The sequence below is a fragment of the Neophocaena asiaeorientalis genome, unplaced genomic scaffold (genome assembly GCF_003031525.2).
Source record: "Neophocaena asiaeorientalis asiaeorientalis breed wild unplaced genomic scaffold, Neophocaena_asiaeorientalis_V1.1 scaffold150, whole genome shotgun sequence".
NCBI lineage: Eukaryota > Metazoa > Chordata > Mammalia > Artiodactyla > Phocoenidae > Neophocaena > Neophocaena asiaeorientalis.
The window spans coordinates 11,071,469-11,098,175 of NW_020176571.1; the positions used below are offsets into that span (position 1 = coordinate 11,071,469).

General features: G+C 41.2%; 1 protein-coding gene across 1 annotated transcript; it reads right to left on the bottom strand.

Annotated features, from left to right (window-relative positions):
* Window positions 1–41: 41 nt before the first annotated feature.
* Window positions 42–18,486, bottom strand: ARHGDIB (Rho GDP dissociation inhibitor beta). Its single transcript, XM_024733020.1, has 6 exons — window positions 18,390–18,486; window positions 9,345–9,525; window positions 8,556–8,639; window positions 6,568–6,644; window positions 3,099–3,162; window positions 42–725 (listed from the first exon to the last, which is right to left on the bottom strand). The coding sequence occupies exons 2-6, from the start codon at window positions 9,517–9,519 to the stop codon at window positions 526–528; spliced, it is 600 nt and encodes a 199-aa protein (XP_024588788.1). The 5' UTR covers window positions 9,520–9,525; window positions 18,390–18,486; the 3' UTR covers window positions 42–525.
* Window positions 18,487–26,707: the final 8,221 nt, after the last annotated feature.

Sequence of the window (26,707 nt, forward strand, 5' to 3'; positions counted from 1 at the left end):
TTTGTTTGAAGGAAGAAACCAAAGAAATGAGGGTCTCAATCTGATCATACAACTGTTTTATTCTTGTACTCTTGTGCTGTTTACAGTGTCTCCCAGTGAAGAAGAACCCCAGTTGGCAGGGAATGTGATTAGGGACCTTCAGTGAATCAGCAGCAACCACAGGAGAATCCAGGGATGGGAAGGAGATACAGGGACCCAAGGCAAAAGGACTGTTAGTGCTAGTTTGCCCATTTCCTGGCCTCTAGTTGCTCGAATGGGAATAAAAGAGGGAATATTAAATGATTGTCTACTGGGATGGAGAACTGGGGAGATCTGGCTATGAGAGGGGATCAGAAGCGTGGGGGCAGGATTAAAGCCTGGGTTTTAAGCATCTTGTTCAGGGCACCACTGTGAGAGACAGTGTGGGAGAGGATGCAGCGATAAGAGAAGGTGGAGGTTGATGGAGATGGGGCTCAGCTGTGATCAGGGAGGAGGGACGGGGCTCTTCTGGGTGGCAAGGGTAGGGAAAGGGATGGGCAGAGGCGCTCATTCTGTCCAGTCCTTCTTGATGGACAGGCTCCACTCCCAGGTAAGGTGGTCGTGCTTGTCATCATCCGTGAAGAAGGATTTGTTGTGGTAAGTGCCTCGAGCCAGCATGCCCTTGGGGGCCTCCTCAGTTGGAGTCAGAAACTCATACTCCTCTGGCCGAGGCCCGTAGCTGCCAACCATGAATGTTGCTTTATCCACTGGGAAGAAAGAAAAGTTCATTAGGGTGAAAGCCTGGTAGAGGGAAAACAAACACTGCACACTGAAGAATTTGGAGCACAGCTCACTGTGATCAAAGCCAAGAGCAATGGTTTCCAATACTGGCTAAATACCAGATTTACCTGGGGCAACTTTTTTTTTTTCTCTTAAAAACATTTTTTTTAAAAATTGGAGTTCTTTTGAATAATACACTATTCTTTGACCCACTCCCAAAGGTTAGTGATCTGCTGTGGGTCCCAAGAATCAGTGTCCTTAAAACACATTACAGATGATTTTGAGATTCAGGAAGGTGGGGAATCAGTGCCCTAAATCCATGGGGATCTAGACTCTTTTTATGGAGGTGTAGCTGATTATACCATAAAAAAAATCCCAGGTGGTCAAAAGGTACAAACTTCCAGTTATAAGATAAGTAAGTCCTGTGGATGGAATGCACAGCATGGTGACCATCGTTAACAGTACTCTAGTGTATATTTGGAAGTTGCTGAGAGAGTTGATATTAAAAGTTCTCAACACAAGAAAAAAGCATTGTAACTATGTGTGGTGATGGGTATTAACTAAACTTTTGGTAATCATTCTGCAATATATACATATATCAGATCATTATGCTATAAGCCTCAAAATGATACAATGTTATATGTCAATTCTATCTCCATAAAAAAATATCTCAAACTAGTTGAGACCTGAGTTCTGGCTTCAGCTCTGCAACTACCTAACACTTTGGAGCCTCTCTTTCTTTTCTATATAATGAACTTCAAGGGTCTTCTATATACAAACTATCAATCTATGAACAGTTGGAGGAGATAAGGTAACAGCTGGGGATCAGAATGAACAGAATTTATGGATGGAATAATTAAATGGAAAGGAAAACCCAATAATTTGGTAAAAACAAAAATAGTGATGAACTGGGACAGATGGTAAAAATAGCCAACCAAAGTTATTAATAGGTAACTGGGTTATATATTAAGAATAGTAGGGATTAGAAAGTATAAATAAAGCTAGGTAGGCAGGCAGGTGACATTTAGTTAGCTGTTGTTTTGAATAAGCTTGGAGGAACCGCTACAGACACCTCATCGACCTCTTGCCCAAGTGAAGCACCACAGTCTTTACGCCCAAAGGAAAATAATAAACTGAACTATTTTTTCATGAGACTAGGTATTGGAACGATCAACCACGATCTTTCAGGTTAACAATCTTCTGTGGCATTTGAGTCACTGAGTGGTTCTCTATGCCATGCAAATGGATCAGCATCTTCCCTAGCCCTCATTGATCGATTTGAAGGAACTGACCTACAGCATCTTCCCTAGCCCTCATTGATCGATTTGAAGGAACTGACCTACACATTATTGTTTCACACTTCCGGGGGATGCTGTTTGACACCTTCAGGTAAAAGGGAACTTTACAAGTGCTTCCATCAGCCTTCCACCTTTCACTTCTCCCTGCCCATATTAATGGAAGACAACTGAAGACAGGTTCCCACGGCATGTACCACTTAGGTGCAACTTGTCAAGAAAACTGCACGTTAAGTAATGTGATATTATTTGTTTCAGTTACAAAGCTTTTCTCGATTCTAGAAAGAGTACTTTTTTCTATTTCTTTGTTTATGAAATTGAGCACTGTCCCTACCCCTCTGCCCCGCCACCTGCCCCCCGTATGCTGCTACCACCTCCCATTGGATAGGTCTTTCCTATCTCGGATTTCTCTGACACCCAGGTTTTATACTTGTGAACTGCTTTTTTCTATTTTTTTTAATTTTAAGACTACATTTATGTACTTTGATTCAAACTTATAGCAACTTGTCGAGAAAACTGCACATTAAGTAATGTGATATTATTTGTTTCAGTTACAAAGCTTTTCTCGATTCTAGAAAGAGTACTTTTTTCTATTTCTTTGTTTATGAAATTGAGCACTGTCCCTACCCCTCTGCCCCGCCACCTGCCCCCCGTATGCTGCTACCACCTCCCATTGGATAGGTCTTTCCTATCTCGGATTTCTCTGACACCCAGGTTTTATACTTGTGAACTGCTTTTTTCTATTTTTTTTAATTTTAAGACTACATTTATGTACTTTGATTCAAACTTATCTTGGTTACTCTTCCCCTTTACAAGTAATAAAGCTGAATTCCAGAAGCTGAATGCTGAAGGTTAGTGGCTGACCCAGTCTTAACTAAGTTTCCTGAATACAGATCTTGCCATTAATACGTAGGTTAGAAGTATATGTGTGCCTCTCATAGGGTGAGTGTCCACAGCTGTCATCAGATTCTTAAATGAGTTTAGGGCCAAAAGTTGCTAATAACCTGAAGTTTAAGTGTCGGTGAGAAGCAGAGTTTGGGACAGTGGAAAGTGTTGATACTTTACCTTTCACCCCAGTCCGGTAGGTGTGTTGAACATATTTCAGTCCTGACACAATATCCCTGTTCACCTGTAGGTGGGAAGGATTCAAGCGATTCGGATTAGAGAGGATCTTTCATTTTCCCTCATCTTTCATGCTGATCCTACCTAGCTGAGGCTTCTCTGAGGACGAAAGGACTGAAGATTCGGTTCAGAATAAGTTACTACTGTCTTTTAGCGTGGTGATGAGGCAGACATTGGAGAGAGGAGGTCACAAGACTCAACGTTACCAACCTGGTTGTAACTGTCTAATACTGTGATTTTTGGTGTCGGGGATGGGGTGGTTAATTACAACATTGTCTCAATATTCTTCATTGCATTTCTCCTTCCTCAATGGTCCAGAGAATGGTCTTGATCTCCCCTCCCTGATATTACTGACCAGAAGACCATCCTCGTTTTAGGTTACAAAGGTACCCATGGAAACTATTGTGTAAATATCTGAAAAATCCTAACTTCAGAAATGATCCACCTAACATATGAAAAACAAGCAAAGAGAAAAGCTGTAATGGAAAATCAGGTCTAGAAGGTGACTTTGCCTGGAATGTAACTGTGATTGGAGTCTAGAGATGAGGGGATGTGTCACAGGAAAACATCCCCCTCATATGTAAATAATGGGTGAAATCCATTTGCATCTGTATTTTGGATGGCTGTCATTTTCAGACGTTGTCTGAGATTTTGCCACTTTCCCAAGACTTTCAAAGAAAATTTACTAAAGCAGAATGAAAATATAGACAGCCCAAGCACTTTGTTTTTCCATGATTCATTCTACCTAGGACTGAACTGGTCTCTCTGTTAATTTTATACAGTGGTCATGTTTATACAAACAAATTAAAGTGGGCATGGCAGCATTAGCTGGATGGCTTGGTTAATTGTTCACCGATGTAAGAATTAAAGCATCTTAAAAATAGGTTCTCCTCGACAATAGGTAGGACTCCCTTTTTGTTTTGGACAGAATAGTTAAAGCAATCTGTCAGTGCTACATTTTGTTTCGTTGGCAATGAGGTAGCATAGCCGTGAATATTGCCAGCTGAGGTTTGAAACTGTCACTCAGTAAAATCTATAGCATAAACCTACCAAAAGCAGACAGAAAGAAAACAGCTTCATTGAAGAAACTGTGATGAAATGAAACCCAAACTTTCTAATTCCTCTGACTTCCACATGTGACTCATAGAAATAGGAAAAATGAATGCATCTTTCTAGAAGTCTCTAAGCTGGTCTTCTGGGCCTAGTAGAAGATGTGGTCTGGTGGTTAAAAGACCAAAAAACAGGAATGGTGGCAGGGTAGTAAATAAGGGCTTCAAAATAAAGAGATTCCTGTTTTTCTACTGCTCAATAGAGGGTTCATTTAACATAAATGTGGTTGAAACAGACGAAAGAAAAGTATAAATATTCCTAGTTATTCTCTTCCTCTGCCAGCACATCCCTCCCAATTGTCTTTTCCACCCCAGGAAAAGACAGTTTACTGGGAGCATGAATAAAAGTGAGAGCCGGGCTTCCCTGGTGGCACAGTGGTTGAGAGTCCGCCTGTCGATGCAGGGGACACGGGTTCGTGCCCCGGTCCGGGAAGATCCCACATGCCGTGGAGCGGCTGGGCCCGTGAGCCATGGCCGCTGAGCCTGCGTGTCCAGAGCCTGTGCTCCGCAACGGGAGAGGCCACAGCAGTGAGAGGCCCGCGTACCGCAAAAAAAACCCAACAAACAAACAAACAAACAAAAAGTGAGAGCCATGGAAATCACATATACCACATCTCCTTGCGAGGCAGAAGGAAAAGGGGAAGAAACTAAAAGAACCATCCCAGTTTTTGGAGAGTGTTGTTAAGTTTTGAGGGAGAAAGAGAACTTTGAGAACAACTAAGAGAGTTAATGAAAGAGGATTCTAGGGTGTGTTGCTGGTGTTATGAATGCAAACTTTCTTGGACATTTTTCAAAAGACATCAGTAAAGATTTAAATCACTTTCCAATTACATATTTTCAGTTTGGAACTGGTGTTTCTTCCTCGATCCACGCTGGGACAGGCCACAGGGAGGTTCGACTTTATGTGGGTTACACATAGAGAGTGACCTTTCCCTGTTAGAGACAAGGCCAAATCTCTGAAGTGGATGGGACTTGAAAACTGCTTTCTGTGCCCACCTCCTCCATCGCCTTCATGTATAATCCTGACTGCCGAGGACCCAACCCCGGCCTTGCCACCCATGGCAGAAGCCCACGCACCAGACCTTTCCTTCTCATCTTATTCACATCAACATTTCTTTTTGAATTTTATTTATTTATTTTTATACAGCAGGTTCCTATTAGTTATCTATCTTATACATATTAATGTATATGTGTCAATTCCAACTGCTTATTAAATTGAAAAATTAAGGCAGTAGCATTAATGATTCGAAATTGGACTGATGTGAAACCCATTTGAAGCATATTTGGATACAACGCCTTACTAAACTCTCAGGTGCTTTAGTAATAAATACAGGAAACAAGTAAGTGACTATTATAGAGTGTCTATTATAGAGTAGGCATCAACAAATATTTTCAGAAGGAAATTATTTTGAGGCATATTTGTATGTGGTGGGGAATGATTGTCCATGGACCCTGAATCATATCCTGAACCTTGGAGAAAGAAGGGCTGGTGTACAAATAGAGAGGGCAGATGGGGTCTTTGTTGGTGGAGCCCAAGCCCTGGAGGAAGTGACCAAGTGGGAGTGAGGGGCAACCAAAGCACATATAAGCAATTAAATGCAAACAGTGAATTTCTAACTCATTTGTTTTCAAAGTCAAGTTTACTTTTCTCCTTGATTTTGGTTGCTCACTGGGATGTGGGCCGATTCATTCTGTCAGTTTATCTCCTATTTAGTTTTGCTCTTATTTGTTTACCTGCTGTACAACTAAGTTGTAATTTCCAGTTATTTACCAAGCACCACACCCCCTGGATTTATATATCCTTGAGCAATTAGAGCTGAGGCTCTAGCTGTTCTATTTTCTTTTCCTATTAATTGATTCATTCATTTATCTATTTCTCAATAAATAGTCATGAAATATCTACCACTTTAAAAGTTTTGCTTGAAATATTGCAAAGAAGTGATAGATAGTCTCTCCCTATCTCAAGGTGTTTAGGCTGAATAGGGGAGAAATGATACAAATGGTATAATACAAATTAATGTGTGTCTTGTGGATGGGAGTATTAGAAGGTCCCAGGAGAGGGATCCCATTGGCTTCAGTGATCAAGGGAGAGTCCAAGGGAAGGGTCCTGGCTGGAAAAAAGCATGAAGCAAAGGTGCACCTGTAACAGGTAGAGCCCAGGATTGGGGAGAGGACAGTCCAGGGAAAAAAGAGAAATAAACAAAAAGTATGCCAACGTGATAATGCAAGAAATTTGATTTTTTCTTCCTCTGATTATAGGAAGGATTTAAACTTTATTAAAACATACAAAACCAGATACTTACTTTGAAGTTAATTTTGACTCTATATTCAACACCTTCCTTTAGCACAAAGGTTTCTTTTTTGAGGGCTTCCAGATCCCCTGTAGAAGTGGATTTTGAAAGAGTTAATTCTCCTCAGAAGGACATTCACAAGGAGATGAATGAAGTTGAAGCTCCAGAGCCATTTGCTGGGCTCCTCAGAGCAACATGGTCCACATGGTCCTCAAGTCAAAGAATGTCTGAGATTAGTTGCTGCACGAAAACACATTTGAAATGCCTGAAATCTTGCAGCCAGATGTGAAAGAAATATGACAGAGCTTTCCCCCAAGTTTGACTGCAACCTTAAGGATATGTAAGATGCTATGGTTAAAGACTCTGCCCCCACCCCTCAAATAAAGAAATAGGAGAAAAATATTATATGAGTGCCAGCTATTTTTTTTTGTAGATTTGTTAGCATTTGTGGTGTTTTCTAGCTTTAAAAAATGTACTCATTTGGTTCCTTTTTATCATTCTAAAAAAATTTCACTTTTGTACTTAATTTTGCTTTTGCATTTGCAATTTCATATTATTTTTCTTAAGGAAAAGGAAACATCACTTAAGTTATAAAAGCTTCAGGCTCCATAAAACTGAGATCTGCCCCTAATTAGAGAGGTGATCTTTCTCTGCTCCTCTCCCAACGTGATCCTGTATAATTTGACATTCGGGGTGACTGTGTGTGTGTATGTGTGTGTGTGTGTGTGTTTTGCACAATTCTGTGTACCTGCTTCATGTACAGAGTTGGTACCAGCATCCTATGTATACATCTGGGATTCCCCTCGATAGCTTTTTTGTGACAGAAAACTGAATTTGGTTTTCTCGCTGCTGGGAAAAGAGGACAGAGACCAAGTTTTCCCTGCAATATCATCAAGCCCTTCTGAACAGAGCAGGTTTCCTTAGCGCTAATTCAGCCCTTATCTTGCAAAATGATGGCTGTACCCGGTAACTTTACGCAATTTCGCACAGTAAGAGGTCTGAGGTCCGATGAGAGAGAGAGAGAGAGAGAGAGAGTTTCTCTCTTGGAGAAATGCTAGAATGTGGAGGTAGCTGAATGTATGCTCTAATGATTTCGGTTGAATAGGAAGTGTGTCTTAGCCTCCAATTTCCTCTCTCTGACAAAAAGCCCATATAAGGTAAAGAGTGGATGTGTCCTGTGTGAGGGGAACCACCTTGCTGTTAAGCCTACTGTTCTAGAGTCATGCTTTATTCTGTCTCATGAGTCCATTTTTTGAATCTAGTAATAATTTTTGGTTTTTTACTAAAGGCCTGCCTTTCATGCCCCAAACCCCTAGCTCAGTGGCCCTTTCCTCATTCCTCCCATTTGCCTATTTTCCCCAAATCAGCCACCTTCCCCGTCTCTCCTCATTTCCTCCAGAGCTAAGTCTCAGGAAAGGACTTGACCCTTGTCACAATAAAGTGAAAGAAAATAACATGTTAATTTGTACATCTTTAGTGGGGGAAGTTGCTTCTTTAAAAGAATCAGAGCTTTAAGTTAAATAATGTGTATTTAACAGTGGAATTCCTAGCATTATTCAGGAGGTCTTAGATTTCTTCTTGTCTTCGGGTAAGTTCTGTAGCTGATGCAAGGTCAATATTTTCTCTGATGTTTAGATTGTATAAATATTACCATTTCAGAAGCATACAGCTTGCTTCTTAATATTTCCACCAGCAGTCTTTTTACACAAATAGTAATTCTTCTGCTACCATGTGGAGATAAAAATCTGAAGTAAATACGATACAGGTAGATATATCCAGTACTTACACCTGACCCCTTTTCAATTAGAGACAGAGATTGGGCTTTTCATTAAGCACAGTAAATACTGTGAAAACTATGATTTGTGAACTGAACTCAGCATACCTTACTAGAATTCACTTTACTAGGATTTTTCTCTTTTTTTGCTGAGACAGAAGACAAAAACCAGTTTGCCCAGTGATGCCATTAGGCCCCACTAAACAGAACAGATGTGTCCACTTACCAGTGAGGTCCATGGTGATGGGTCCTGGGGCACTTTCACAAACCAGGGTAAGACGGGTGACAGTGACATTGGGGGCTGTTGGGTCTGCAGGATTCAAAAGGGAATATAAGCACAGAGAGGAGGTATTTGCATACTGTGTGTGTGTGTGTGTGTGTGTGTGTGTGTGTGTGTGTGTGCATTTAAAGTAGGAGAGAGAGAAGATAACAAAGAAAAGGGATATCTCCATCTGGAGGAGAAAAGAAATGGAAGTGGCTGATTCACCATGCTTGGTCTGAGTGGCCTTATACATTCCAGTGATGCTATTTCTGCTTCAGGTCCTTGTAGGTCCATCTCAGTCCTCAATAGCAGACATCTCTTGAGTGGCTATGGGTACTCTGCTGGTTAGTCATGACCCATGCATATCTTTGGGCCATGTCTTTCTTAGTTCGCCATTGCCTATGTGTATGTGGAAGAGATGGTTATTTAGGTAAGGAGTGAGAAGGAGAAAGAGATGAAAAAGAGAGAAGGTGAGCAATAGTGGAGAGAAGACAATTCTGAGTGGTAGTCTGAAATTCCTTCTAAACCCTCCCTATGTGTTATTTTTATCTATGTCAATGTCAACTTGCACCTTATCTCCAAAGAAAACTTAATTATCTGGTCCATAACTTGATTCGGCACATAGAGATTGCACCTCACTCACTTAACCCTGGGAGCACTTGGTACACTTTCCTTTGCAACTGCTCCTGAGTAGCTGAAATGTCTACCTTGTCAGTGCCCCTCCACCTGCCCCGCATCTCGGCACACACGCACCTGCTACCACAGGCCCGTCCCCCAGGAGCGTTTTCTTGTACTTCGCTAGACTTTCATCATCTTTGTCCATCTCCTGCAGCTCCTTCAGGGACTTCTGTGGTGGAGGCTTGTAACTGAGCTTGCCATCCAGCTCTTCATCCTCCTCCAGGTGTGGTTCTGGGGCCTTTTCAGTCATTTTGATCTAGAGAGAGAGGGAGGGAGAGAAAGAAAGAGAGAGAGAGAGGATGGTCTATTAGCCAAAAGTCAGTGGATATGAACGATATTTGTGGGGCTGTTCTTAGCATTATTTTTGCCCTAATGAACTTGTGTAATTGTCAGTGATTTTCCAGATTCTCCCCTAATTCAGCCTCATTCTATTTCACAAAATAAGAATATAATGCATTCCAGGCTTTCCTTTCACATGCCTGAATGTTACCGTACTGGGATGTGTCCCTCCTGTTCACTGAATGAAACTGACAGAAAATAAGTAACTCTTCGGGAATCCTGTAAAACAAGTGAGACAACATAGTACAGCTGTCCCGGACGATAATGAGTGTCCCTAGCTCATATACTTATAGAAATTATCACAGTCCTCCAAATCCAGCCAGCCTTGCCAGTGTCAAAGTGCTCAGTGTGTACAATCCCAGTTATGACGGTTTCAAGTACGTGCTAAAAAATGTTAGCTCTTTCCCATTCATTGAATCTTTCCCTGACCTCCTACAAGAGCTCAAAGGTAACTCATGAGAAGTTGTAGGTCCCTGTGATACCTGCCTGAGTGTCTGATTGGTTTTCCCCCAACACTGCTAATAATTTCTTGAGCGCAGGTACTAAGTGTTGTGTTTCTCTTGAATCTCCCAAGACACTGAAATAGTTCAGCCATTTTATAAGCGTTCATTCATTAACTTAATAGGTTCTATATATAAAGATCTTCTGTTCTTTTGAAATGACACAAAATAGCAAAGGACTCTAAATTCCTCCAGACAAATTGTAACTGTGTCTTTAGTACCTTCTATCAATTTCCACTTCCCTTTTAGTACTTCTCTACCCTCTTGAGATTTCCCCTGACCTTATGCTCTAAGACCTCACCTGGGCGTACTCTGGGGTCTGTCTTCTTCCATCATCATTTATATTTACTTGTTTTGTGTTAAAACATTGAGGGAAGATCTAATAAAATTATTCACACATAAGTGTTGATGAACGAATAATAAATGTAAAAATCACTCCTCTTAGGGCATGTAAAGCCAGAGCTTTTCAGAGCTGAAATGACCCTTAGAGGTAATGTATTCCAAACCCTAATTTAATCATTGAGAACCTTGAAACCTAGAGGTTAAAAGAATTGCCCAAGTTCACATAGTGGGGTGAGATGCCATGTCTTAATAAAGAGGAAGAAATCTCTACTGGAAGAATTTCAGGCCCCATGGCTGGAAGCAATGGAGCTATTTGGGGGAAACAAGTGAGATATTTGGAGAAGGAGATAATGTCCTGATTTGCTTTTGTTCTGCTCTGAGGGTAACCCTCTTCCCTGTTTTGGGTAAAGGCTTTAGTGCTCGGAAGTGGCAGAACACTAAGTAAATACCTATCACATCTCATCCTGAGTGACTCTTCAAATCTCTAAAAAGTCCCCTGAGAGTGAAGCTGTGTCTGGCCAAAATCAGTTATGGTTTTGAGTCTCAATGTCACTATTATTGGCAACAGGAAGAAAAATAATTTGGAAGCAGTTTTAACAGAATAAAAAAAAGGGAAGGAAAAGAAATCATATCTCCTGGCTCATCAATCCTCTTCCAGCAAACTAACAAGCCAAACACTGTGACTCTTGGATCAACTCTGAAAACAGTATTGCAATGCCCAGGTCCACTTCCTGTGTAGGAAGGAAGCATGTAGGCCTGTTCCTATGGCAACTCTTGCTTCAGCTACAGAACCCACTCCACTCAGAGTTGAGCCTCTAGAGAAGATCACAATAAACAGAGTGACTAACTCAACTCATGTTACAAAAAACACTCAGGGAAAGTGAATGAACTGGTTGGAAAAACAATGAAGGATGCAGTGGGTGGAGGTTGTAGGTTGTGGGTAGTTTAAGGACAACCATTAAGTCACACATAAAGAGCAACCCAGAGGAGACTAATCAGATGAGACAGGTTCTCCTCTGGAGCCTGACCAGGTATGCAGGGTAGAGGTCACATAAGAAACCTGCAGACAGAGCATCAGGAAAGCTATCTACAGATGAAAGCATCTCAGGCCCCATAGGCAGGACTTTCTGGAATATATTGCTTGGTTCTAACAAGTCATGTGCTTGAAGTTTGACCATGAGATGATGACATCACAGAAGATCACGGTGACTTTAATAACCTAGCGAATTGTAATTCTGCATCCTCAAATCTCAATTTTGAAAGGAGAGAGAGAGAGATAGAGACAGAGACAGAGACAGAGAGACAGAGAGAGAAAGATCTGGTCTAGGACAGCATTTCCTAACTCCTCACAGTGTAATCATTGACAAGTCAATTTATCTGTCATCTAGAGCTTGATCTTTTCACTAGTGAATCTGAGACTTGTGTCACTTTTAAATTTCCTTGATTCATTACAGATACAATAATTGCTCTATAAAAATGAGCCAAAAATTTATTTAAAGGCATTGAAGATCAGAGGATAATGTGGGATTACTATATGAAATTGTAGAAGTCAAGAGGAGGAAATTCGGGACTACATGAAAATAATTTGGTCTAATTATATAGCATAAAAAAAAAGAGATATGAAGTCAGATGACCCCAAACCAGTTCACTCTGGAGAGCTGATTGGAAAAAAAGATGAAAATGTCGTAATATGGCAAATAAAGGACTGGAAACCACTTCTTAGGGAAAGGTCTTTTGAAAGCAAAATTAAGGTCACAAATATATGATGAGCCTCTAGTATTTACAAGACACTGTACTTTAGCACATACTGATGTTTGTTATTCTCCAAAGTGGAGAAGACATTGGAGGAAGCGCAATCTAGCCCTATCGAAAAGCCCAGCTTGTCTGACTGATGTTTCTTAATCTCTTTGGAGATTACAAAGCTCTTTAAAAATTGGGTAAGGGTCATGGTCCTTATAAAAGGAAAAAGCCCATGAAATTGTGCATGCAGTACAGGGGTTCATGGACTCCTGAAGTCCTTTGTAGGTTCTACTGAAGTCCGTGATTAAGAACACGACCTTGAAAGTGTCACTTTTGGAAACAATGAAGCAGAGCGTTGAGTGTTAAAGGGGAAGCTTGCTTGTCTCTGAAGCCTGGCCAGACCAATGACACAACTCAGCCTCAAGCCACGGATCCTGTCTGTGAGCCTGAAACGCTGGCCCTCAGAAGCAGGAGAAGATACCATGTAACATCTGGATCTGACCACAAGCCCAGCAGAAGAGCGACAGTGCACAGGGGGCAGTTTTAGGGAAGAGTTCTGGGTCAATCTATTTGATTTTGGATAATTATTCCCTCACTGAACTAGGCCTCATCATGCAAGAGTTTTCATTCTGGCTTTGCCACTAACTAGCTGTAACCCTGTGAGCAAATGTTGCAACTGCTGTGATCTTCCTTTCCTCATCTTGGGAAGTGAGGGGTTAGGGCAGACCATCTCTAGGTGCTTTCCTTTTCTAAGGCCTTTACCTGTAGTCAAGTGTCAGCTAAATTGCCATTCCGTTACCTTATTTCACCGGTGTATATGAGACTACCTACCTCTGTTTTACTATTTCAAATTTATGTGAATTCCCCAAAGATCCTACATTTTCAATTTCACAGTTCATTTCCGGGGAACTTCAGATTCTCCCAAAGCCCCAACTGGTTTATATATCTTGACAATGGTTTCCCAGACTACCTGTGTGTGTATATTGAATCACAAATACAATTTTCCTTTTTTTTTTTTTTTTTTATAATTTTTTTTTTTTTTTTTTTTTTTATTTTTTTTTTTTTGGCCGCACCGTGCAGCTTGAACGATCTCAGTTCCCTGACCAGGGGTTGAACCCAGACCATGGCAGCGAAAGCCTGGAATCCTAACCACTAGGCTACCAGGGAACTCCCTCATTTTTCTCTTTTCCATTTTATGGGTGCTGCTGAAGTGAAAATAGTAATTTTATGGAAATTCCAGACTTTTTTCTAATCTCATCATCTAAAGAACAGCTGGTTTTGTAACTGATGATAATAATTCTAACAGTTATCACACATAGTGCTAAATGCTGTCATGAGGATTATCTCATTTAGTCCTCACCACAACCTTAAGGACGGCCGTTATCACCATTCCCTTCTACAGACCAGGAAACTAAAGGTGAGGTAAGTAATTTGCCCAAGAAGACTTGCTGTGTAAGCGGCAGAATGAATATCTGAGCCCGGGTGGTCTGACCTGAGGCTCTACGCTCTGTCGCTCCAGCTCTCTTTATTAAGAAGTAATAATGAAACTGGAGAGCTCTGGAGAGCTCGTTTGGTCATTGTGGGAATCTCCCTGGGGGGTGCACAGGCAGAGGTAAGTGCTGCTTTGCAAAACTCTGCAGGACAGCTTTAGCAAGTCAGGGAAGTGTCACATAAAGAGGGTTTTCAGTGCAACTAGGCTCTACGTCCCCTTGCGCAAGTCACTGAACCTCTGCTCCAGTTTTGGCCTCTGCAAAATGAAATCATTGCGTTAAAACATCTCTGAGACCCCTTCATAATTCAATGACCCTAATGCTCCTTAAGTTAAAGAAGGCTGTAAAACAAGAAAGGGAAAGAGGAAGTGGAGGTGAGGTTGGGGAGAACCCAGCCCATCAGCACAGAACGTTCTTGTTGGGGTCTGCTCACCTCCCTCTGCAGCTCACCCCCTGTTCCACAAAGAGCAGGGTTGTTTTGTTTGTTTGTTTCTTTGTAGGTTGTTTTTGACTTTGGTTCTTTACACAGTAGAAGTGAAATGGAGAATTATCAATTTTTTATTTCATAAGGCCCCAAAGCACATACGCTTTTTTTTTTATGTGCTCACCACTCTACTTATCTACTTCCTGCTTCACAGATGCCTACACATGTGAATTTTCACAGCAAACCCACACACACCCATGTTTAGTATTCAGTGAAACAGTGCCAAGATTTAGATGGGCGGAGGCAGCCACTTAATCCTCTCAGGCTCAATTAAAATGCCAAATTAAATTAGGGTGGGTACTCATGGCGTGAGTATAACATAGCACAAATCGGTGTTTTTGCTTACAAATTCAGTGAAATTTCGAAGACACTGAAAGTGAAATGCCCTTAAGAATTTACCAGTCTCCAGGATGGAGCACACTCTACTGGTTCATTAATGCAGTTCTAAATAATTGGAGGGCAAGAAAAGGTAAAACTCTTGAGTTTAGATGAAACAAATCACCTGGTTAATTCATAGAAAGATGACCCTGTATGTCTCCTGGAACTTGAGCTTTGAGACCGATGGGCCAGAAATTCAAAATGTGTATCCACGATTGACTTTTTATGGGACTGAAGCCAGTTATTAACCTCATTGAGCCCAAGTTTTTCCACCAGTAAAGTGGGAATAATAATCTTTCTTTACAGGGTTGAAGAGTGGGAGAAAACATGAAAGTTCTTGGACTGTCCTGGTCAATAGTAGATGTTCAATAACGCTCTATTCGCTTCCTCTCCTCCTTTCCTGGTGATGCTACAGTTTTGCTACAGTTTCAGCTTCAGCAAGGTAACTGACTGCCAGACACCAATGCTTTCTTTTGGATCTGCAGTGTTGACAAGCTCATCTCCTTCCTTCTTAAAAATAGATTTTGTCTCTTTGAGGAGTACGAAAGAGACAAGAAGTTCTGGGAACTGCAAGGATTGTTTATGAACTGAGTCAGCCATAAAATGGGACTGTCACTATTATATTTCTTTAAAAAGCAATTTAATTTTAGATTCTATTTTTTGCTTCCTTTCATAAGTAAAGCCAAGGGTCACTCTGTGAATGATGGGAAATGACAGGAGACACAGGCACAGCTAATGGAGAGAATTCCCTCTGGCTCTAGAGCAAAGTACAGTGGAGACTTAACTCATGCCCCAAAGTTGCCAGATCATGCTTCTTAGATGCACAGGCCGGAGTATTAAATAAAAGAGTAAAGTGGAGGGAGAGAGAGAGACAAATGTGGAAGTCACAGAAGTAGGGGATTTCCGTCAGAGAAGTACCTACGTGAGCATCAGCTTTCCCTGTCATCTTCGTTTCCCAATGTCCAGGATATGCCCACTTTCCCCAAATCTGGGGTTGTAGCTTTCCAGCAGGTCATGGAGAGCTGGACCCTCTCAGGGCTGGTGGAGGATGATTTGGGTCTGCTTTGCTGTCTACGTGGTAATTTGGCTCATTTGGGGAATCCAAGTTTATCCTTCGGGACTCCAGAAGCTGTCCTGTTTCTGGCTTCCTTTCTGGTGTGTCACTATTCCCTAGTGACGCGAGAGGAATTGGTGCTTCTAGGACCTCTCAGAGCTGCTCTTTACCACCCCCCACCAAGAACATCTGAAAGTGCAGTGCTGGATAAGAGGAACCAACCCCATGCCTGAGAGGACAGTGTCTTGTTACACTCTCTTGTTACAATAAACATTAAGATAAATCAGAGGAGGGTACAGGTTCCTAGAAGCAGAATTCTTTAGCATTTCCCTTGAAAGGGTTATTTCCTGAGAAATAATACATCATTCCTTCCCGGACATTCATAGTACAGCTGGTCTTCTGCTGATACTGAGGGCACGGGACTCAGAGCATCCATGGATTTTAGTATCAAGGAAGAAGGGGGGTGGTCCTAGGACCAGTGCCCCGTGGACACCCAGATTCATATGCAAAAGGAGAGAGAACTCAGCGGACGCATTCGTCTTTCCTGAGCCTCTGCTGTGTGAAGTCACTCTACTCCCACAAACGTTCATTTTAAATAATCCTCAAAGGAAACTGCATTAAGGCGGCCATTATTGGGCAAAAGACTACAGTGCAATTATTCGATCCATTCACAGAGGTTTTAAATTAAGCATGAAAAGTTAGACAGAAGTAGAGACAATTTTTATAAGCACAAATGGTGAATATCAGCCCCTCTAAGAAAACCCAAGTGAATTTTTACAAGCTCTGGCTGTGGAAACCAGAGTGTGTGCAAACCAGCAGGGAGGGACTCAGTGATTCTTCATTGAATGGATAAATGTTGAAGTTTCAGGAGTAACATGAGACCCATCTCTGGGGGTGCCAGTATGGACTCTAACCCCAAATTCTGGGTGACAGTAACACTGACCCAGGAACAAGGATGCTCAGAATGTGGGATTAAAGAATATTTCTTCCATGGGCATTTCCTAAAATGTCCCTCTGAGGCATTATAGCTACTGGTTCTTTTTTGCACCAGTGTGTGACCTTAGCCAAGTCATTGAACACTTCTGAGCCTTCCTGTCCTCACTGTGTCCTCTCAGAATTCAGATTTATACATTTCTCATACCAGGTCTGACCCGAAGAAGGCCCTCCACGTAAGTTGTTTCTCTTTCTCTATCTGCTTAATTTTTACTCCCCCCAAGGCATCTCTCTTCCTGCCAGCTGAAGTTTGGAATTTATTGTGCTCCCATGCATTGGTCGGGGCGCTCATTTTCCATCTGATTGACTCTGTTGTTCTGAGCTTCCACCGAAAACAGAACCTTGACATTGCTCTGAGGATACTTCCTGAGGGACAAACTCACGGTCTCCCAAATAAGGACCGAATTCCAATGCCTGGAAGATGCCAGCCTTTGTTCGGCTAAAGCCTGGTTATTCCACGTGTGCTGGATCTGTGCGGTATGGATGGGGAATGAACTATTCTCTCAGAAGTCCACACATCTCAGGAAATAATAAGATGATCTTACTATGTCTGTGTCATATCTGGATTTGGGAGGGATCTTTCCTTATAAAGGTAATGAAACAAAGCAATGGTGAAGGTGAATGATGGTTGCCTATGACTGGACTCTCTGGGGCCAGCACAGACCGCTTGATTCTCTTTGCTTAATCATTCCTGCACTGAGGCTCCAACCTGCTAACCCCGAATTCAGTGGTTCTTGGTCTCTACATGAAGGGGTGACTACGGGACCTCCATGTAGGAGAAATCTGCATTCCCCGACCCTGAGCAGAAGAACAGCTCAGAGTTTATCAGACCCATGCCGCAAGTTACCCTAGGTCCAGAGTTTAATTACAAACCACTTTCTAAAACATGCTGCCTAGGACATCCTCTAAAAAGGAAGAAAGTATTTCCAGTCACACCTAAAGCACTTCTCATGGCTGCCAAATTCAGACCTTGACACTTTGAAGGCCCACTGACTGGGGGTCCTATCTGAGCCCACTTGGATTTTTCTAGAATGTATCTCTTAATAAATTGTTTGGTGTCTTCCGTGTTTGCTTTTAGTTCTCTCAGAGGTAAAGAGCTGGTCTTTGGCAACAACAGCACTTATCTTTTTGCCCATCTCACTGGCTTTTGCTAATGGTAGAAATGCTATCCCTGTAGAGTGATGAGTAAATAGCCATGCTCCCCCTTGGATAATTAAATCCCACTGTACCCTAGGGGAGGCTTTCATTATGCATTTCTCTTACATCCCCAGAAAATTCTTCAGTGGAAAAGAGCTTAATATTTGACAACTTTGAACCATTTTTTTTCTTTTCAACCAGTCTCTTTAAAGTCTGCCTATAAACAGGAAACCACACGTCTCCACCCCAGCAGAAACCCACCATCCACCAACGCGTTTCGTATCAGTTTGGATCTACAGTCTTTTTGCTTCTGAGCTTGGCCAGATGCCGGCTCCAACCTTGTAGGAACCTGGCCAGGCACGCCCAGTGGGTACATTCAGAGCCTTTTTCCAGGACATCCAGAATTTATCTCCTGGGCTGTAGCACTCACCCTCCCTCACCGAGGTGCCTCCCCTGAGTCACTGCTGCCACTCCCGCTCTCCCGCTCTGACTTCCCCTTCTCTGCAGCCTCCTTAGGTACTTTCTTTTCATAAAGTTTGTTTTATAGAGGCACAGCCCCTCTCAAAAAAATAAACCGTAGAGGACTGTAGTCTTGTGTAGAGATTCCTCCATTTGTCTGTGCTCACCTGTAGCCTCCCCTACCCTGAAGGTATTTCAACTTACATTCAAGGGTTCACGTCTCCGTCCTGGGTGCCTCTGTCTCTCAAGGCTGACTTCTGAGCACTGGCAGTTAGAACAGGAAGGAAGTTGTGAGAAAAAAAAAAAAAAAGTTTTAAACCTACTTGAAGAGGAAACCCTGGGCTGTCTCAAATCCTGCTCCTTTGCTCTGTGTATCTCTTGATCAGCCAACTCTGAACAGCATTCCTGACAATTCACGGCACATGTGAGAGCATGGCCACCCATGTGAACACGGATATACCTGAGTGTTCAGACAAGGGTCTGGAGCTTATAACTGTGCGTCCTATGGATAATTGTGTGGATATGTCTAAAAATCAGTTTCAGTGCATACGCTTCTGAGGCAGTAATCTAAAACCAGTAGCAGAAAATTCACATAGACCTTACTTTGTATCACTAACTTCTGTTCCTTTGGGGTCTCTGCCAGCTTCCTTATCAGCCAGATATTTTGAAAGTTAGCTGGTAGTGAATGCAGGGTGCTAAGACATTATGAATTTTAACTACATGTATTTAGCCCTAAATCTTAACATTTGTCCTCAAACTGAGCTTTAGAGTTTTGTTGGTCATAATTTCAAGATGTAGCGTGTATTCCAGCACAAACCATCAAATGTTATTTATTGTAGTTTTCACTAATTTTTCTTTTAAATTAAAAGAAGCCAAAGCACTGTTTTGATTAAACCTCGGAATGCAGATTACAAAAGAAAACTTCATTAATTCATAGTCTTCTAACTGAGAACTTGTTATAATTTTACAAGTGCTAAAACTGTCTTTGTACCTTATTTGAGGAAATGGCTTGTGAAGTAATTTAAATGGAAACAAGTTGCAGAGGCCATATTTAAATCATTTGAGGGAACAAACAGTTCTTAAAGCACCCAAGCCACATTTTCACTAGACATTTCCATTGTTGCTGCCAATAATAAATGCTTATTTGTATTAATATTTCAATATTCAGTATTTACATTGTTCTAATATGTTTAGAGCTGACTAATTATGCAAACTGACATTTATTATGAGAAACTGACATTTATTTTGTAGTCATTTAAATGTAGTGCATTCTGTTCACTTCATTTAGTAAGTTGATGCCACCAGCTAGATCTTATCCTTAGTCAATGGAACTGAAATAAGTAAGGAGGTGGTGGTCATCTGATGGCAGAAAAGAGATTAATCTAGAAAAATATGAAAAGGAAAACAGTATAGAATTAAAATTAATAAAAGTGAGGAAAACCAAATACAGATTTAGTCTATAAATTTCAAAATGATGTAGATAGAACATAGCCTTTGAAACAAAGTATCTGACCGTATTATAAATAAAAGCGAATATTAATTTACACAGAAGATAGTAAAGTTTGTAGCTCAGAGCTCTCAAGAAGGGACATATTTCTTCTTTCAATAATACTTTTTGAGCACATAATTCCTCCAGGTATTGTTCTAGACACTGTTTATAAATACAAGGTATCTAGATACAGCAGTAGGCAACAGACAATCTCAAAATCTCTGCTCTCTTGTGGAATTTATGTTCTAGGGGAGACAGACAATTGAAAAATAACATAGGTAGAGTTACCATATGATCCAGCAATCCCACTCCTGGGCACATATCCAAAAAAAGCGAAACCTATAATTATAAAAGATACATGCACCCCAATGTTCACAGCAGCATTATTTACAGTAGCCAAGACATGGAAGCAACCTAAATGTCCACTGACAGATGAATGGATAAAGAAGACATGGTATATATATATATAGAAGGTATATATAGACATGGTATATATGTATGATGGAATATTACTCAGCCATTAAAAAGAATGAAATAATGCCATTTGCAGCAACATGAATGGACCTAGAGATTGTCATACGAAGTGAAGTAAGTCAGACAGAGAAAGACAAGTGTCATATGATATCACTTACATGTGGAATCTAAAAAAAATGATACAAATGAACTTATTTACAAAACAGAAAAAGGCTCATAGATGTAGAAAACAAACTTATAGTTACCAAAGGGGAAAGGGGGAGGGAGGGATAAATTAGGAGCTTGGGATTAACAGATACACACTACTGTACATAAAACAGATAAACAACAAGGACCTACTATATAGCACAGGGAACTATATTCAGTACATTGTAATAACCTATACTGGAAAAGAATCAGGTGTACAGAAGGACCTGTACACCTGAAACTAACACAACATTGTAACTCAACTATACTTCAATAAAAAACAACAACATAGGTAGAATAAATTATTTGGAACAAGAAGGATTTGAAAAATTGGGAGTGGTAGATTCAATGGATGCCACTACCCATTTCTCATGCTCTTAGGGAAGCCATCACTATTCAAAAAGGGCATTTTTTTTCTTCTAAACCCAATATGTCCTCACAATTTTTCTTAATGCACTGCTTTAGGCACAGACATTGGAAGGTATGGAAACCTCTAAAAGAGTCTGTAAAAGAAATATGTGTGTATGCAGTGTGTGTACATTTATTGGGGGAGGAGAGAGAATTCATAGCTTTCATCAAATTTTCAAGGAGGTCCGTGACCTCAAATGAATTAAGAGTTGCTAATGTAGAATGGAGCCTCTTCTTGATGATATAATGATGGACGTTCAGTAAGTAGGAGGACAATTGCCATATTCTTCTAAAATATCTTCCAGCATCACAGTCAGGGTTGGGATCTACCTGAAATTACCATTTCTCATTTTCTTCTGTTGCAGTTCATTTTTCACATGTATTTTTTATCTGATGAGAAAACTGAGATTAAGAGTTTCCGTCAAGAAGATTAACATGGCAGACGTCCCCCTTCTAGCCCATGCTGACAAAGATGTGTTATGTACCAAGGCTCCCATCTCCATATCTGAGCTTCTGGAAGTGTACGAAAATGCCTGTCATGGTAGTAAGATGCTCTTACTCTAAGGACCTTAGGTCTGTAATGCCAAATGAAATCAATGGAACTGGGAAATTTGCACAGGAATTTCCGGAACACAATCAAAACTTTTAAGTATTTTCTAGCTTTCCTTTGCTGCTATAAGGATACTGAAATGTAAATTCTAGGCAAATTTTCCATGGTACCTTCGCCATGAGCCTGAAAAAGTGACGGATGACTGCAGACTGTTGAAACCTCCCCTTTCTGCAGAGACATATTTCATTTTTTTTTTTAATTTAAAAAGCATATATTAAGCATTCTGTTAACCGGCATTTTTAAAGTGCCTTCTAGGGATATCATATGATGCTAAATAAGGCCTTCCACAGACTTAAACTAGATGCATTTGAAATAAAATAGATGTAAAGTTCTATATCTAAATAACTAGAAAAAAGAAAAGGAAGTTCTAAAAGTTGAGAATAAAAAGAGTTGAGATTGTCTTGGAAGTTACTCCCAAGGCTGTAGCAGACAACAGATTTAGCAGACAATCAAGAGTGTGATGTGTCAGATGGTGGGAGGGTGGACAATTCAACTTTGGACTCTCTCAGTAATACTGTCCTGATCACATGTATATATTGTACAGTTAGAATGTGGACTAGCCATGCTAGATGACACATGGAGTATTACGTTAATGCAGACACAGTATTTCAAGAAAAATGTTGGCTAACTACATACGTTCTAGATGAGACCAACAAGCTTGGTGGGGATGTGGAGGAGGGCTGACCAGAGGGAAAATTCTAGAAACTATCAGAATAATTACTGAAGAAACTAAGGATGTTTAAGCCAGGAGAAGAGAAGTTCACAGTTTTGGTGAAAATGCTATTGACATTGCAGAAATCACCAGAATCAACTCTAAATACATCCATCGTCATCAAAAATTGTCTGAGCTCAAAACTAGCATTATTCTCTCATCATTTGATGGAGTAAAAACTTGAATGTTTTAGTTCCCTCCGTTCTCCCCAAATTAGACCATGCACTGCTAGGTCATAGCACAAGGCCTGGGTTCTAACGGCTTCTTGCCTTCAGAGGTGCCATCAGGATCTGAGTCTGAGGACTGAACTTGTTCTTAGGGAGTCTTCTCTTTTGGCCTGGTGCTTTTATATTAAACAGAGAAGAAGAACGACAATTCAGAGGGCTAATCTCGTTTTTGTTTTGTTTTTTTTTAATTTAAAAAGCATATATTAAGCATTCTGTTAACCAGCATTTTTAAAGCACCTTCTAGGGACATCATATGATGTTAAATAAGGCCTTCCACAGACTTAAACTAGATGCATTTGAGATAAAATTTCTGCAGGGAAGAAATTTCTCTCTGCCAGTGACAAATTCTGAGAGAGTCACAGAGTGGTAGGAGCTGTCGTTTTGGACCAGAGCTTTTACCTCTTCGGAGCAGTTCCTCAGAGCTATGTGAGAGGCTGACTCCCAGGCTACAGTCCTCAGTAAGATCCCCGGATAAAACTTAACTCACAAATTTTAGGCTGCGCAAATTTTCTTCAGTCGACAGACATCTCAAAGGAACTCTTCAACTTCAGTCCTCAAAGAGATGTGGGATTTGCATCCCACCACTGCCTCCACCCACCCTCACAGACATATTTCTTGGAGGGAAAATAAACTCTCAGGGAAGACTTTCTGCCACAAGAGCTATTCATTCTGCAATGTGTCCTTGAGGCCCAAACAGCACCTGGGGTGGAGCGGAGAGCTGCAGTTCAGGCAGATACCCTGGCTCTGTGTCTTCCTGTCCTTGTATCCTTAGGACAATGGTTTCACTCCTCTGAGCCTTAGTTTTTTCTCTTCTGTAAAAGAAGGCTGATATCCAACTTCGGCGTTGCTGGAAGGGTTGGAAATGATGTGTGAGAAAATCATATAGCAGCATCCCTACTTCAGAGTAAGTGCTCAATAAATGGTCCAGCCTAAGAAAATCATCACCACCATCACATTCTGATCCTTATTACTGCAGAGCAAATGTTAGAATAACTAGAAAAGAGTCATTTTCATCTCAGTGCTTATAATCAGCCTGCATGCGTATCCAATATTACCTCTTTCGCTGAACCTTTCCACTGCTGATCCAAACAAGTGTGTAATTTTTCTCTGAACCCCTAGAGTGTGCACTGTTTATACAAATATAATTTAGTACCTTAGTAAACACTGCCGTGTATTATTTAGTGATTATTTTATGAATATTAGTCTCATTTCTCCACCCAAATACAAATTGCAGGAGGAAAGGTCTGTGTTTTACATAACTTGTAGTCTTTGGAACGACCAGTGTAAGACTTGACCAAATCACGCCAGAATTGAAGTTTTTTAGTAGAAGTGTATCTATCTAAACTAGACAGAATTACCTACATTCTACCCCTGATTCCATCTCCTTCCTGTGGTGAGAATATTGCCTTGAGGAAGGATGAGTATGAGTATGGTCACGTGTCTGCAGGGCTCAATGAGACCAACCTTTCTTTTTCTTTCTTTCTTTCATATATATGACATTTTAACTACGTTATTCAGGGTTCCATAGCCTTGGCATAAAGACTCATTTCTTAATTCCACAAACTCTTAATCTTTCCCAGTCCACAGCATGCTACGACCTGTGCACAGGTACAGAGATAAACAAGACACAGAACTAGACCTTTGCAGCTAGTCCTTGTTGCCAGGGATGTAATGGGGGAAAACAGAAATAAACAAATGGAAAACTTTTTGTGAGCCTAGGAAAAGTAATATACATGGGGTATTATGAGAGCACTAAGTAAGGATATCAGAGAAGGCTTCTTGGAGGAAGTGACTACAATGCTCAGTCTCAAAGGATAGTAGGTGTTGGGTTGTTGACATGGGGAGGGTTGGAAGGGGAGGAGAAGGCATTTGAGGAAAGCGGAAACGAGCAAAGGAGTGGCATCCTAAAATAATGTGGTATGTGCAAGGGATTACAAGGAAGCAGCTCAGGGTGGCTGGACCTCAAAGTGCACATTACATACGGCGGAGAAGCATGCCTGGAGCGGGGTAGGTGCAGGTCCAGGTCACAGTGGACCCCTTACACTATGTAAACAAGGAGCTTGGCCTTGGTCCTGTCCGTGATCAGAGCCATTGAAAGTGAAGGAGGGACAGGATCGATTTTGTGTTTTCCTTTGCAGTTTACTCTGGTAGCTGTGTAGATGGATTCAATGAGAACAAAACCAGTTTGGAGACTGTTTAGGCCTGAACTAGAGACAGAGGTGATCAGATTCGAGAAAGATTTAGGTGCAATTGGCATGGCTTGGTGATTAATGAGATGTGAAGGATGAGAGTGAGAAGGAGTGAGGAATCACAGATGACTTATGGGTTTCTTGCTAGGATGAGTGGGTCCTTGGTAGGAATACCAGCTGAGATAGAGAACACAAAGGAATGAACAGAGGTATTGGGGGAGTAATGACTTGAGTTTGGACATGTTGAGTATTGAGTTTGAAAGACACTGGGTCATTTCTAGGAAGTGATTTCAGACAGTAAGTGTGATGTATAAAACTGGATTTCAACCTTAAGTTAATGATTTACGCTTCATCAGGCTATGGGCAGTAGTTTAAACCAGGTTACCCTAAGTGCGGTCTGAGGATCGGCAGATCAGCATCGCCCAGGAATTTGCTAGAAATGCAAATTCTTAGGCCTGATTTCAGAACTATTGTATCAGAATCTCAGGGGTTGGGGCCAGGAAGCTGTTTTAAAAAAACTCTGCAGGTAAATTTAAAGTTTGGGAAACACTGGTTTAATTATGTAAATGGATGAGATCTCCCATTGCTGAACCCACTTTTTTTTTTTTTTCTGGTACGCGGGCCTCTCACTGTTGTGGCCTCTCCCGTTGCGGGGCACAGGCTCCGGATGCGCAGGCTCAGCGGCCATGGCTCACGGGCCCAGCCGCTCCGCGGCATGTGGGATCTTCCCGGACCGGGGCACGAACCCGCGTCCCCTGCATCGGCAGGCGGACTCTCAACCACTGCGCCACCAGGGAAGCCCTGAACTCACTTACTAGTTTTAGGAAGGTTTTAAAATATAGAGTCCTTAGGATTTTCTAGTCATGTCATCTGTGAATAGAAACAGTTGTTTTCCCTTGTTTCCAGTCTTTGTGGTTTCTATTATTTTATGCCTGATTGCACTGGCCAGAACTTTCAGTCCCGTGTTGATAAGAGTGATGAGAGCAGACATCCTTGACTTGCTCCCGAGCTTAGAGAGAAAGCATTCAGCCTTTCATAATTAAATGTGATGTTAACTGTAGTTTTTTTGTAGATGGTCTTTATTAGTTTCCCTCTATTTCTAGTTTTTTGAGAGTTTTTATCATGAATGTCTGCCAGATTTTGTGAAATGGTTTTTCTGCATCAGTTAGTAGGATCATAGAATTTTTCTTCTTTAGTCTGTTGATATAGTGAATTATGTTGATTGAGTTTTGAATATTGAACAAATCTTGCGTATATGGAATAAATCCCACTTGGTCTTGACGTATTAGTATTTTTATGTATTGCTGTATTGGATATGCTAATATTTTAAGGAATTTTACATCCAAATTCATGGGCGATACTGGTCTGTATTTTTCCTTTTTACTGTTTTTGTTTGATTTTGGTGTGAAAAGTTTCATGCGGTATGGGTGAAGGGGTCAGTTGTATGGTGATAGATGGTAACTAGGTAACTAGACTTGTGAAGATCACTTTGTAGTGTATACAGATGCTAAACTATAATTCTTACACCTGAATCTTACATAAAAATAAGTTTTAAAACTCATGAGAGTAAAACTGGCATCATAAAATGAGTGGGGAAGCCTACCTTTCTTTCTATTTTCTGAAAGAGAATATTGTATTATTAATTTTTTTTGCAGTACGCGGGCCTCTCACTGCTGTGGCCGCTCCCGTTGCGGAGCACAGGCTCCGGACGCACAGGCTCAGCGGCCATGGCTCACGGGCCCAGCCGCTCCGCGGCATGTGGGATCTTCCCGGACCAGGGCACGAACCCGTGTCCCCTGCATCGGCAGGCGGACTCCCAACCACTGCGCCACCAGGGAAGCCTGAGAATATTGTATTTTTAATGAAGTTATTCTTTCAAGCTTAATAATGTCGTTCTGGAGAATCCCTTAGCGTGGTAGGTGTTAAGGGAAGGAGGGACTGGCCCTGTGCATTCCTCCTCCACATTTAGAGTCTTCCTCTCTAGGGTCCCTTGTGCATTAGTAGAGTGGGAAGCTCAGTCTAGGAGATTCAAAATGTGGAGGAGATGCGTGTTTGACGTGTGTCTTCCGACTCACTGGTATTTTAAGAAACACTAAAGAAAGATTAGAGATTAGCACTTGTGTAAGCAGCTTATAGGACAGCTAAAATCTTAATTACATTCTAATTACTTAGTACCTGCCCTTTAACTCTTTTTCTGTATATAATTAACAAGACTTTCCCATCCATC

Bases quoted from the DNA above. Each gene is read 5' to 3' on its own strand.
- ARHGDIB (XM_024733020.1), bottom strand. From the start codon at position 9,519: ATGACTGAAAAGGCCCCAGAACCACACCTGGAGGAGGATGAAGAGCTG. The intron at 8,640-9,344 runs GTGCGTGTGTGC...TGAATCCTGCAG, and splicing joins GGACGGGCCTGTGGTAGCAG to ACCCAACAGCCCCCAATGTC. The intron at 3,163-6,567 runs GTAAGTATCTGG...TCCCACCTACAG, and splicing joins GAGTCAAAATTAACTTCAAA to GTGAACAGGGATATTGTGTC.